Source organism: Desmodus rotundus, chromosome 9 (assembly GCF_022682495.2).
Source record: "Desmodus rotundus isolate HL8 chromosome 9, HLdesRot8A.1, whole genome shotgun sequence".
NCBI classification, from domain to species: Eukaryota; Metazoa; Chordata; class Mammalia; order Chiroptera; family Phyllostomidae; genus Desmodus; species Desmodus rotundus.
In genome coordinates, this window is record NC_071395.1 from 324,898 (window position 1) to 339,745 (window position 14,848).

Consider the following 14,848-nt stretch of genomic DNA (forward strand, 5'->3'; position numbering starts at 1 on the left):
CCTCTCACCCAACTGCTCTCAGGATCTCCTCAAAACCTGGGAGCTTCTCCATGTAAAAATAAATGACTTCTTTACTGACTGTACCCTATTAGAATACCAAGCCATGGAAATTAAAGAAACTAAAAGAATTAGAATCTGACATAGGAAATTATTTGACAAATTTCTTATTTAAAATCAGGCACACGCCGTGTAAATTCAACTTCAACAAAATATACTGGAGTGAGGGCCCCAGGTCTTATCGCACTGATGCCTCTGGGGCGGCGACGGCAGACATGTTTGTACGGTTGACTGTCAAACACGTTTCCAGGGACACCAGGGCAGGAAGCACGAGTGGGTGCTGTCTCTCAGTTCGAATCAAAGAATCGCACACCAGGTGGCATCTCCATCACAGTGTGTCTCATGGCTTCTCTCTTTCACTGTAAATTAAGGCGGGCATAGTGACACTTACTGTCCGTGGGCCAGCGGGAGGGGAAGTAGCCTTTCAAAGGTAGCAGCTCCACCTCGTTGGCAGACGATGGCCCAAAGAAAGCACTGCACGCAATGAAAGTGTCCAGCTCGAAGTCCAGGGTTTTGGACACCACCCACAGATCGTCTGAAAAAAGACACTTTTTAAGGGACTGGAACTATGCACAATCCAAAGCTATTTTGGATTTCTTAGATGCTTATCTCTACATTATTTCTCAAAAAACCAAAATTAGTTATTGTCATCTGTGAGATTCCACCCAAACTAGGACCTGAACATATAACATTTCATATCCATGTTTTTAACTAGATTACTTTTATTTTTGAAGTTATTTTATAATTATAAAAAACAGTACAAATAAAGCAAAGACATCTAACTCATCTTTCTCTTCTAAAATGGCTCTATAGTTACATCAGACTTCCCCAAGGTTGACTATTAGCCTAGGACAGCAGTTTTCGACCATTTTCATCTGGTGGCATAAACTGATTACTAAAATTCTGCGGCACTCCAAAAAATACATTTTTTGCCAATCTGACAAAAAAAGTTGGTATGACTTGAATTTATTCACACCACAAGGCTATTGTTGTCTGCTGTCATTTTTTAACTTGACAATCTAAGGGAAAAGGAGGTCAGTGCCCCGACCAAGCAGTCAGGTAGTGCGTGTCTTAAACATTCTTGTGACACACAGGTTGGAATCACGGCTCCTAGAGGGAGCACACTGTGGTTTCCATGCTCACATAAGGTCAGCAGTTCGTGGATGGAACCCAGTTCTGTTGACAGACCTGGAGGAACGAACCTCCAGCTGAGGCTCTGGAGTAATGAACAGTCTGCATTCTCCCTGTTGAACCTGTCCCCCCGCCTCCACAGCACACCACGCACCTACAGCCGGCAGGCCAGGCCTCTGTCCGGAACACCTGCACAGTTTCTACCGGCAGCAGGGTTTACACTTACAAAGAGACAACTGTAAGTTGACTGTATTTGCTCTAAAATTTATTTAAACCAGCTGTATCTGTTGTTACAACTATATAACTTAATCATATGTTATCTGAACCACTATGAGTATGAAGAAAAAAATTATTTTAAGAAAATTTAAGCAAACAATTTAGAAACACAGTGAAAAAGATTTGCTAAAGAAAGGGGTCCAAAACACAAAAAACTACCTCTGACTCAAGTACAGATGAGATAAATACAAAACATTAGAAAAAGGGGTGGAAAAGTTGAAATCATTCTCCACTTAGATTGCTCCAGAAGTGTCTAAATCCTGCTCCATATTTAATGATTCAAAATGGTATATTTGTGCGTGGTAGATTTGTGGGCATAGTTCATACAAGACAGATGAAAAGGATCTCTAATCAGAAAACCTATATTCTGAACAGAAGCCTTGACTGGTTTTCAAAAGATCATTAAATAAAAATATATTTACATTTTAAGATTTCATGTGTAATGTTCATATGCATATTTTAAAAGTAACCAACCGAGAACCAAGATGGCAGCGTAGGTAGACACACTGCGCCTCCTCGCACAACCAGAACTGACAGAAAATCGAACTGCAAGGAAGTCCGACACCAAGTAGATAAAAAAGAAACATACATCCAGACCGGTAGGAGGGGCGGAGACGGGCACCGGGGCAGAGATGACTCACGTTGCTGTGGCGGGACCAAGACTGGTGGAGTGTGGGACGAACGGGTCAGGCAGTCTGACCACTAGCAGACCCTGCGGCCCCACAGTCACACACAGATAAACCGAAAGGGCCGGACTCAGAGTGGCGGAGAACAGGGCAGGCAGAACGGCGGGTAGTACCCCCCGCCCCCCGCCCCACACTCGCACACAGATAAACAGGGACAAAAGGCGGGGAGCGAAGCAGACCTCGTAACCCAGGGCTCCAGCGCAGGGAAATAAAGCCTCAAACCTCTGACTGAAAACACCCGTGGGGGTTGGGGCGGCAGCAGGAGAGACTCCCAGCCTCACAGGAGAGGTCATTGGAGAGACCCACAGGGGCCTAGAGTGTGCACAAGCCCACCCACTCGGGAGCCAGCACCAGGGGGACCCAATTTGATTGTGGGTAGCGAAGGGGGTGACGAGGTCCGGTAGAGAGTGGAGCGGGCGCCATTGCTCCCTCTCGGCCCCTCCCCCACGTACAGCGTCACAGCACAGCGACCAGCGTTACCCCGCCCTGGTGAACACCTAAGGCTCCGCCCCTTAAAGTAACAGATGCACCAAGACAAACAAACAACAACAACAAAATGGCCCAAACGACAGAACACTTCAAAGCTCCAGAAATAATACAACTAAGCAGCGAACAGATAGCCAACCTATCGGATACACAGTTCAAAACACTGGTTATCAATATGCTCACAGACTTGGTTGAATCTGTTCGAAAACCAGATGAAAAAATGAAGCCTATGCTAAGAGAAACAAAGGAAAATGTACAGGGAACCAATAGTGAGGCGAAAGAAACTGGGACTCAAATAACGGTGTGGACCAGAAGGAAGAAAGAAACATCTAACCAGAAAAGAATGAAGAAACAAGAATTCGGAAAAATGAGGAGAGGCTTAGGAACCTCCAGGACATCTTGAAACGTTCCAACATCCGAATTATAGGGGTGCCAGAAGGAGAAGAGGAAGAATGAAAAATTGAAAACTTATTTGAACAAATAATGAAGGAGAACTTCCCCAGTCTGGCAAAGGAAACAGACTTCCAAGAAGTCCAGGAAGCTCAGAGAGTCCCAAAGAAGCTGGACCCAAGGAGGAACACAACAAGGCACATCATCATTACATTACCCAAGATTAAGCAGAAGGAGAGAATCTTAGAAGCAGCAAGAGAAAAGGAGACAGTTACCTACAAAGGAGTTCCCATAAGACTGTCAGCTGATTTCTCAAAGGAGACCTTACAGGCAAGAAGGGGCTGGAAAGAAGTATTCCAAGTCATGAAAGGCAAGGACCTACATCCAAGATTACTCTATCCAGCAAAGCTATCATTTAGAATGGAAGGGCAGATAAAGTGCTTCTCAGATAAGGTCAAGTTAAAGGAGTTCATCATCACCAAGCCCTTATTATATGAAATGTTAAAGGGAGTTACCTAAGAAAAAGAAGATCAAAAATATGAACAGTAAGAATGACAGCAAACTCACAGTTATTAACAACCACACCTAAAACAAAAACAAAAGCAAACTAAGCAAACAACTAGAACAGGAAGGGAACCACAGAAATGGAGATCACATGGAGGGTTATCCATAGGGGAGTGGGAGGGGGAGTGGGGGAAGGTACAGAGAATAAGTAGCATAAATAATAGGTGGAAAATAGACAGGGGGAGGGTAAGAATAGTGTAGGAAATGTAGAAGCCAAAGAACTTATAAGTATGACCCATGGACACGAACTATAGGGGGGGAATGTGGGAGGGAGGGAGTGGGCAGGATGGAGTTGAGTGAAGGGGCGGAAATGGGACAACTGTAATAGCATAATCAATAAATATATCAAAAAAAAAAGTAACCAACCAACCATGAGTCTCAACCACACCCCACCTTGAAAAGTCTGATGCACACCAACAAAGTAAAGGCTCTAAGAAATTTTGTATTGAGGTGACATGTTTAATATAGCGATTTCCAAATTTATTTAGCCACATAACCTATTTTCTTTAAATTAACTCTTACCAATGCCCCCCAGGACTATTATTTTAGTAAATATGTTTAGGAAACTACTTTATAAAAAGCTGAGCTATATATTATGGTTATTTTATACCTAATTATTTTTAAAAGTATTTGCCAGTTCAGGTAACATATATTTAAACAACTTATTCCCAGATGCTTACTTTAGTCAACATTTGCCACAACTTGTAACAAGATATCTAATTCAAGGCAGCCAACAGGAACAGTCCTGCACACCACGGAAATGATGGTGTGGCCCCAGCACAGTGCATGGGGTCAGGGCTGGGAAAGCCATACCGACTTCGGAAGTGATCCTTACTGGAGCCCCAGGAAATGAGAAAGAGAAATGAGAATGATGAAATCCTACAAAGCTGGGAAATTACTAGTCCTTACCAATGATGGAAAGAAAATCTGGAAAAAAAAGAGAGAAATTTCCCAGCGGACTCCCAGGAAAACCCCAAGCTCAGCAGCCCCAGGAAGAGGTGCCTCGGGGGCCAAGTGAGGATGGTGGAGCAACCCCGGACTCCACAGTCTGCCCTTAGGCTGAACCTGGGCATGTCACCCTCTCAGCCACTGGCTACCAGGGTGGACTTCGGGGGGTGGGTGGCACCACAGAAAAGGGAGGGCTGTTAGCGGGGGAGGGGTGGCAGCCTGAGTGACTGCTGGGCACCAATGACAGGTGACTAGATGCAAGTCCCATGGTAGGTTATGGATCTATGGGGACTTTGCTGTTAGTAAAACACAATAACCTGTATTACGTTCCAGGTCAACAGACATTCTAAATGTCAGATAGGTATTATTATCATTCTCTGGACAGTGAAGTTAAACAAATCATCCACAGACAGGGGGTCAGGAAATGGCAGAGCTGAGACTGAGCCCAAATTCCTGAGCTCACTGCAGCACCAGACTGGGTCACGCCTGCCCCCCTCCGCCCCCTGCATTGCTAGAAAGAACAGCTGATGCCTCAGGGGAAAATCAGTTTATAGGCCAAAATAATGAGACATTTAAGGGGCACAAAGACTTCAAGAGAAAAACACACTGGATTAGAGTCCTTCAGAAAAGGAGACACCAGAACAGATGGAGAAGGGATTTTAAGGGAGGCTGGTAGAGGGACGAAGAGGAGACGTAGTAACAACACAAAATGAGAGCAAGAAACTGGGAAAAAGACACGAACAAAAATACCGGTTTGAAAACATACGGTACTTGGGGAGAGAACCAAGATGGCGGTGTAGGTAGACACACTGTGCCTCCTCGCACAACCAGAACTGACAGAAAATCGAACTGCAAGGAAGTCCGACACCAAGTAGATAAAAAATAAACATTCATCCAGACCGATAGGAGGGGCGGAGACGGCAGCTGGGGCGGAGAGGACTCGAGTTGTTGTGGCGGGACCGAGACTGGTGGAGTGTGGGACGAACAGGGCAGGCAGTCCGACCACTCGCAGACCCTGCAGCGCCACAGTCACACACAGATAAACCGGGACAAACGGCGGGGAGCGAAGCAGACCTCGTAACCCAGGGCTCCTGCGCGGGGAAATAAAGCCTCAAACCTCTGACTGAAAACACCCGTGGGGGTTGGGGCGGCAGCAGGAGAGACTCCCAGCCTCACAGGAAAGTTCGTTGGAGAGACCCACAGGGGCCTAGAGCGTGCACAGACCCACCCACTCAGGAGCCAGCACCAGAAGGGCCCCCAATTTGATTGTGGGTGGCAGAGGGAGTGGCTGAAATCCGGCAGAGTGAAGCGGGCGCCATTGCTCCCTCTTGGCCCCTCCCCCACGTACAGCGTCACAGCACAGCGACCAGCGTTGCCCCGCCCCGGGAACACCTAAGGCTCCACCTCTTTAAGTAACAGACGCGCCAAGACAAAAAAAATGGCCCAAATGACAGAACACTTCAAAGCTCCAGAAATAATTCAACTAAGCAGCGAACAGATAGCCAACCTATCAGATGCACAGTTCAAAACACTGGTAATCAAGAAGCTCACAGAATTGGTTGAATTTGGTCGAAAACTAGATAAAAAAATGAAGCCTATGCTAAGAGAGACAAAGGAAAATGTACAGGGAACCAACAGTGAGGCGAAAGAAACTGGGACTCAAATAACGGTGTGGACCAGAAGGAAGAAAGAAACATCTAACCAGAAAAGAATGAAGAAACAAGAATTCGGAAAAATGAGGAGAGGCTTAGGAACCTCCAGGACATCTTGAAACGTTCCAACATCCGAATTATAGGGGTGCCAGAAGGAGAAGAGGAAGAATGAAAAATTGAAAACTTATTTGAACAAATAATGAAGGAGAACTTCCCCAGTCTGGCAAAGGAAACAGACTTCCAAGAAGTCCAGGAAGCTCAGAGAGTCCCAAAGAAGCTGGACCCAAGGAGGAACACAACAAGGCACATCATCATTACATTACCCAAGATTAAGCAGAAGGAGAGAATCTTAGAAGCAGCAAGAGAAAAGGAGACAGTTACCTACAAAGGAGTTCCCATAAGACTGTCAGCTGATTTCTCAAAGGAGACCTTACAGGCAAGAAGGGGCTGGAAAGAAGTATTCCAAGTCATGAAAGGCAAGGACCTACATCCAAGATTACTCTATCCAGCAAAGCTATCATTTAGAATGGAAGGGCAGATAAAGTGCTTCTCAGATAAGGTCAAGTTAAAGGAGTTCATCATCACCAAGCCCTTATTATATGAAATGTTAAAGGGAGTTACCTAAGAAAAAGAAGATCAAAAATATGAACAGTAAGAATGACAGCAAACTCACAGTTATTAACAACCACACCTAAAACAAAAACAAAAGCAAACTAAGCAAACAACTAGAACAGGAAGGGAACCACAGAAATGGAGATCACATGGAGGGTTATCCATAGGGGAGTGGGAGGGGGAGTGGGGGAAGGTACAGAGAATAAGTAGCATAAATAATAGGTGGAAAATAGACAGGGGGAGGGTAAGAATAGTGTAGGAAATGTAGAAGCCAAAGAACTTATAAGTATGACCCATGGACACGAACTATAGGGGGGGAATGTGGGAGGGAGGGAGTGGGCAGGATGGAGTTGAGTGAAGGGGCGGAAATGGGACAACTGTAATAGCATAATCAATAAATATATCAAAAAAAAAAGTAACCAACCAACCATGAGTCTCAACCACACCCCACCTTGAAAAGTCTGATGCACACCAACAAAGTAAAGGCTCTAAGAAATTTTGTATTGAGGTGACATGTTTAATATAGTGATTTCCAAATATATAATCAATAAATATATTAAAAAAAAGAAAACATATGGTAGTTGAAGTGAAGTAATAATTGAAGGGATAAAAAGCAGAATGGATGTATTTAAAAAATAAGCAATTTAGAAGGAAGACAGGACAGAACTCCAGACAATATAGAAGCAATGGGAAGAGAGTCAGAGGATAGATTCAGAAGGTCTAACATCGGAACAAGAAAAGTCCTGGAGAGAGAAATAAAAATCAGAGGCAGATGATGTGAAAGAATGATGGAGACCAATTTCCCGGAACTAAAAACGAACCGTTTCCCAGTACACACACGTCGCTCAAATGCCCGTGCTGTTTGTGTCTAATGCTCAGAGCGAGCTGCGGGAGGCCGAGGAGGTGAAGCCAGCTGGTGGAGGCAGGGGGACACACAGCTGTGCCCATCTTACTATGCAGTGGTCTCTGGGAACAGACTTGAGTTTTAAAAGGTCCAGAGTGCCCAAGAGGAGAAACTGGTCTTTTAGAAATGGTTTATTATACAATTCACAATATATACTCTATTAAACCATCCCTTTAAAAACCCTCTTTAATAGAGTTTCCGGGAAGGGACGCTGGCACCACATGGCAGGCACAGTTCTCGGCTGGAGCCATGGGGCCTCTACCTAGAGCAGGGGTGTCAAACTCATTTTCACCGGGGGCCACATCAGCCTCGCGGTTGCCTTCAAAGAGCTGAATGTAATTTTAGGACTGTACAAATGTAACTACCCCTTAACAGTTAAGCGAGAGCTCGGCGCTGCTGCCAGGTAGAAACAGGTGCCGGGCGGGATAAAAGAAGCTGGAGGGCTAGATTCAGCCTGCGGGCCCTGTGTTTGCCACCTGTGCCCTAGATCTTCCAAGGCTCAGCGTGGGACTCTGAACCTCAATAATGAGGAGAAGAGGGATAGAAGTGAAGAGAATTCCAGTTCTAGTTATCTGAAAACTTGTCAGGGGTGTTTGACTTCAGGGCAGCAGACCGAACTCAACCAAGGCCTTGAAGACGAGCAGTTCAGAAACAAAAGATGAGCACAAGGTCACCTGAGGAAATTCATGCCTCGAAGGTGTGGGGAAGCGTCCCACGCCTGGGAAATGTGGCTCAGCCCCCATTCGGAAAAGCCAGTGGGGAGCGAGGTTGGCGGGCAGGACCCACGCCCATGGACAGGTTCTCCCGTGGGGAATCAGGCCTGCATTGTACCTTGACTGCTATGAGACTTACTCTTGCTAAAACTCCCTCTCCCTGAATTGAGGAAGCAAATGTTTACTGAGTATCTTTACCTTCCTAAAATCTGGGCTAGACCTTCCAGGTCTGGAACCTAGCCGTTTGGACCACTTCTCCCTTTACATTGCAAATGTCCTCCTTGGATGTATTCAGCCACACCCTCTCCTGTGTCTGCAAAGATAACCACCCAAAACAAACCTTTGTATAGTAAAAGAGGACCTTCTTTGATGTAAGGGGCGGAGAAAACCAATAAAAGCTTGGTCAAGGCAAGGGTAGGGGCACTCTCCTCTTGAGAGAGTGGCCGCGCTGTCCCTTTTCCCCCACAGGACCTCTGTAGTCCGTGTGTATGTGTATTGGAATACTGAAACCTCAACAGCAGATCTTGCGGGGCGAGATCTGCGTCACGAAGGAACTGAAACCTAATTAGTAGCTAAGTCTGCTCTTGGTGATGATATCAACTTTGAAAAAATCTGCAAAAAGCCTGATTTCAGTGCAACTGAAAGAGCAATACCAGATTCCCAACGCACCCTCTTCAGAAGAAAAAGTGGATGTGCTAAAAGCCGCTATCAAAGCCTTTTAAGACCAAGACAAAATGACACTGCTGTGAAGTCACTGAAGATGCTTCAGAAGAACATCATCCAAGGACACTTCATGCCATTAAGTTACAGCAGGCAGGAACTATTACCAGTGAGCAAAACCACAAAGAAGCCAAATATTGGCAAAGAAGACAGTGAGTGTTTCAAAACGAAAAACAGCCGAGACGGAATGTGGAGCCGGAGCAGCGGCACGGCAAATCCTCCAGCACAGCCTTTGGAAGGGGGCGCTAGAGTTCCCCCGGCCGGGAGACACCCGCTGACCCCCAACGGAAATGATACTTCAAACTGGGGAAAAAGAAGGAGCCCGACAGTGCCCGGGGGTCACAGTAACGGAGAACACCACGTAGAGAAGGGCAGCATTTTGACGACTCGCAGAAGCAAGGTGTCAGAGTCCTGAAGCCTGAGCTCAGTGACCGCTTCCTGGACAGGACGGCAGACAAACACGGTGGAAGGTAAGTAGTTGCCATTCTTCAGTTTGGAACAAAAATCCCCCCAACAGTGTTCCCTGAAGAAGACGTACTTGAAACCCATCAGCGGTAGAAATGACAGAAACAAACCCAGTGCAGAAGCAAGGAAGTGTGAGCCCGTGCTCTCTGTTCTGTGTGTGTGGGTCTGAAGGCTCTGGAGGAAACCACAGGCTCCGAAGAGCAACACCCCGAGTTTTCAGCAGAGCGAGCTTCCGCTCGAGGGCCAGGTCATTCGGAGTGCACAGGGTGGGCGGGTGGGGGGCCTGGCCTGCACTGCGGAGCAGCAGGTACAGCTGCCCCTGCATCCTGTGTGGGAGCAAGTGGGAGCGGAAGAGCAGCTGTTGAGAACGGCTGCATTTCAGGAGAAAAATCACATTTGATGATGGAACTTTTCCATCTAAAACTTCTTTTTCTTCCTGTTTGTTTTTTTAACCAGCCCATTACTTAAACTTGTATTTGAGTAAGTCTCTTTGGAGGGAGTACAGAAATAAGTTTGTTGTTGTCTCTCTCTTTTTTAAGTGTTCAAGTTATATTTACATAAACTCTCCACAAATGAACTACATAAACTGATTTTTAAAAATATGCCTACACTGTTCACTTTATAAAAGAATTTTGAGGTTATAACTCTCAGATTTCCACATTTGTGCTTCTCATGAAGTGGATTAGGTCTGTGTTTCTTTGCCTTGAAAATAAATTGTTGAGATATATTTAAAATAGTAAAGAAAAAGTTTAAGGAAATTGTAGATATTTAAAATAGATCACTTTTGCCAAAAGTTATTCTTGTTAGCAAAACTAAGATTAAGATAGTAATATTTATTACGGATATATAGATACTATACTATACAAGTAAATACTGACTTTTAATATAGTTTTGTTTGTGGTTTTGTACTTTTTGACTATTTTAGTTTTCCAAGACAATTTTGGATTTCTGAATTATATTTCAATTATTTAGGCAACATACAACATTTAAATATAGCAATACAACCAAAAATTGGTTTTACATTTCACTGCATATAAATATTTGTTACGTCCGGAATGTATAACGTCTGAACACACGGCCATGAGCTCTTACAGAAACATGTCGGGAGGAATCTGGATTGGCGTTTCCGGGAACAAGCTGGGAAGGAGGTGCGGCTGAAAGAGCATTTCCACTGAGAGCTGAAGAGACCGGCTGAGATGACTCACTGAGAAAGGGACTGCCCTACACATCACAGTACTGTTATTAAAAGGAAAATGGGATTTTAAAAATCCCTTCAAAAGCTGTACTTTTACCACTCTGGGAGAAACTAAAGGTCCCCGGCTAACTAAATGAAAGTAATCAAATTTTGAAAAAACGCATCCACATCTATAAAGAGTCCCCAGAGCTGAGTGCCGCCGCGATGCACCAACCCGACTCATCAACTGACCTTTGCTGTAAGTTGAAGAACTTTCCTTCCGACTCAGCTTAAGATAAAGTTTGCTTTTAGGTTCATTATAAAATTCAGGATTTACAGTTTTAAACTTCTTCAGTTTGCCATACTGTTTCCTTTGAAAATCAAATCCTTTTCTGCAAAATGAGTAAAAAACAAAAATGAATTTGAATATTAAGGCATACATTTGTTCTTAATTGAGATAAGATCGGCATATACGCTGTATCAGCTTCGGGTGTACAACATAATAACTCTCTATATAGTGAAATGATGACTATGGTAAGTCTAGTAAACATACATCACCACACACATAGTTACAAATGTTTTTCTTGTGATGAGAACTGTTAAGGTTTCCCCCGTGCGCAGCTTTGGAATGCACTAGATAGAGCATTACTGACCACAGTCAGCATGCTGTCCACGACACTCCCAGGGCTGACTTATAATTTCATAGCTAGAAGTTTAAAGGTATAATTGTTTTAAAAATCTTGTTTTAAAATACAGGATGAAAGAACCAGGATGTGTGTATGTTTATATTCTTTCCTACATCCACACAAAATAAAAACACTGTGTCAAAGGAAGAAAAGAGCAGCCCTCACAGAACAATCATTCATCTTAAAAGAGACCGAGACAGAGAAAGCATCTGGAATACCTCCGCAACTGAGGAGCTGCTGGCACTGTGAAATGGGAGTGAAAAGCCAGCCCCGTCACGTCCACGTCTTACAGGTCATGATGATGATGGACCAAGACACGCAAGTGCGAGGAAGAGTGCCTGGCACATAGGGGCCCCCAGCACATGTTGTTATTTTTACATTATCAGGCAAATGCTCATTATATTTACTTTTTGGGTGATCCCACTTCTGTGAGATGTGTTTCCAAAACACACCGCTCTATTACCCCAAACGCCAGGCTATTCGGCTCACGAAAGGCGCCACCTGTCATCCTGCCCTGATGAAAACCGTGCTCACAGTCTCTCCAACAGCATTTCCCTGGGGACCGTGAAGGTCCATCAAAGTGGTTAGAGGGGTCACGTTCCTGCAGCTGCCCTGGGACTGCCGGCACTGCCTGTTGTTCCTAGGATGGCCCCTTTGGTCAGAAACATGGAAGATCTCTGTCTTGTAGAGACTTTGCTAATCTCAGCCTCTTTTAAAACTGATGATAGTTCTGTGATGTTACCATTTCCTGATATAATTGGATGCAATGATTTGTTATCATAAAACACACCTCACCAAAAGCTGGCATTCCTCATAGAGGGGCACTTTCCGACTTCGTACGTACAAGCCAATGCTCTTCACATCGCTCAACACAATGGCGGGCGGGGATTCCTCCCGTGTTAAATGTCCTGAGCTCATTTCTTCGAGCCACTTAAAAAACTTACATCGGTCAGCTTTGGGTGCATCACAGGTATAAAAAAGACGACCCTAAGGGAAGGAGATAACAAAATTCAGTGAGAGAAATGTTTCTACTTTTTACTGTTTTTGTATTGTTTAAGACTTTTACAAAGGTTGCTTGGCATTAATGTACTCCAGGAAATTAGTCACTGTACAACTTAATCTTTTCATTAATCTAAAACCACGTAGTTGTCCTTCTGCTTTCTCCTTATCAAAAAGTTACATTTTGACAATATAAGCTTATTTGAAAAATAAGATTTATGGTTTTTTTAATTTAAGATGATCACTAGAGACTGCCTGCAAGCTGCCTAGAATCAGCTCTGAGGAGCACCGGGCGCCCTCCAGTCCAGGCTTCCCTCTCACTGGAGTGTGCGCACACAGGGTACACTCGTGTAACCTGTTTCAAGTTTTACGTAAGACTGAGCTAACAATACATTTTCTACTCTAAAACTTAACCCCTAGAGCCAACGATAGACTATCAGTATGGCAACCATGTCATCAAATAATCTTTAAAAAAATTTTAGTAGCTCTATAACATTTTACTCTATGGTTCCAAGATTATTTATGAACTTTTGCTTCTGACAACCACATTGAATGCAAGTTTACACACTCAATATGCAGACAGCAGAGGAAAATTCTTCCTGTGTTTTACAATGAGGACCAACCACCTGGCGATACACAAACATTTTACCAACTCCTGCCAGTCCATACTCAGCAAAATACATCTGTCAGGGTATTTTTCTGTCCCCTGGCCTCCTCTGGCTTTAGTACTGGGTCACCCCTTCAGGTCTTGTCGGCTCCGCACACACAGGCCCTTGGCTCTCTCTGGAACTTGGGCGTGTCCCTCCAAACTTTTGTGTCTCTCCGCCCACCACTGTGCAGTGAGTTCCTGAGCTACCTGAAGGCTGGTCTTCACTCACTAGTTTGTGTCCCTGCACACAGATCATCTGTCTGTGAAAACATACTGAGAGCTTGTTAACTACCAAAGCCCCAGGCCGACGGCTCTGCATCAAGACTTAACTTCTGCCAAGCTTGTCAGAAAGCAGGAGGTACGTACACCATTTGTGAGACAAGTGTTAGTGGAAAACGGGACGGGAAGAGGGAGCAAGACCTTGTTTGGACCTTCCTTTTGAACCATGACAAGTTTTGCTGGTTGATGGTGATGGCAGGATGGCACCCTATTTTCTACATTTTTCAGTTTTTCTCCGTGTGATGTGTAAAACGACATGTCAACTGCCGACAGAGCTGTGTGCAGCCTCTGTGCCAACCCGAAGAGCAGTATATTCAGATGCTCTACAAAAAAGACACAGGGGAAAACCAAACACAAAGTGATTTTCTCTTTGTGACACATATGTGCTGTTTGTTAGTTAAATTTTAAAAGAGCCTTTTGACAGAGTAAAATGTAACTTAATACTAATATCCACTTTTTAAAGGCAAGTTTTACCCACCTACAACAAAACAAGCTATCAAACCATGCATCATACTTAAAAGTTCCTACTTAACAAAACCATTTGTAACACTTCAAGTACAAAAGAAAATGAAAAACCTGTAACTTGAAAAAGATAATACTGTCACTTCCCATTTTTAAAACTCAATTTTGATTTGATATTAAGCTGGAGTAAACATGGAAAATAACAAGTCTCAGGTAAAAAATGTCACATGCAAGGTCACAGCCTGCACTAGCACACTTTCTCACAGCTACACCCCTCACACTAGGCTGCCATCCGTGGTCCTGACATAAAAAGGTGGCATTGAACCTGTGAGGCAGGACGTGAAGACCTGCTTGTAATGCGAGGGAGACTGAAACACTGCTGGTATGTGAGTCTGCCTTCGGGGAAGAGACGCGCATTGTAATTTCTGCCGGCTTGGGAAGCATAGCTCAGAGACATCTACCTCCTGAAATGGAATAATTCAAGTTATTATAACAACCACAAAAAAATGCTATTTACTAATGAGTAAATTACTTTCTATATAGTATATGTTTAAGACAATAAACAATTTTAAAAAAATTTCCAGAATCCTTGAAAATAATATTCTAAGTTTAAATGAGAAGCCTGTATAGCAAGAATGGCTACGCGTGACACTTTCAATAAAAACTAAGTTTTCTTGTCAGCCCCTTAATGAGCTTTAAATAGTTTCGCTAGGGAATAGTAGTTGATGAGAATGGACCATCATGCATCTCCATCTCTGATTACAACTATCAACGGGTCACCAGATGCACCTTTACCTGGATGACGACTGATCAGCACACAGAGCTGACAGTGTGAAATAAGGAGCCACAGTAACGGCAGTAATGGAGTGGGGTGGGAACAGTAGGAGCTATGACTGAGGACCTACTGTGTGCCAAACACCGCACCTGCCACTTCCAAATGTGTCACTTCAGTTAATGCTCACAAAAGGCTAGGAAAGTTCTTACATCAAAGATGG

The 14,848-nt window shown here is 44.2% G+C and overlaps 1 protein-coding gene across 4 annotated transcripts in view; it reads right to left on the bottom strand.

Annotated features, from left to right (window-relative positions):
• Positions 1 to 14,848, bottom strand: part of ZGRF1 (zinc finger GRF-type containing 1) — a 55,041-nt gene that overhangs the window by 15,359 nt on the left and 24,834 nt on the right. For all 4 annotated transcript variants that reach the window (XM_053911722.1, XM_053911723.1, XM_045202651.2 and 1 more), the window contains 5 exons: positions 14,179 to 14,317; positions 13,533 to 13,714; positions 12,255 to 12,451; positions 11,031 to 11,170; positions 449 to 592 (listed from right to left, as the gene is read on the bottom strand). In XM_053911722.1, the coding sequence (XP_053767697.1) occupies positions 449 to 592; positions 11,031 to 11,170; positions 12,255 to 12,451; positions 13,533 to 13,714; positions 14,179 to 14,317 (802 nt within the window). The remainder of the gene's footprint in view (positions 1 to 448; positions 593 to 11,030; positions 11,171 to 12,254; positions 12,452 to 13,532; positions 13,715 to 14,178; positions 14,318 to 14,848) is intronic.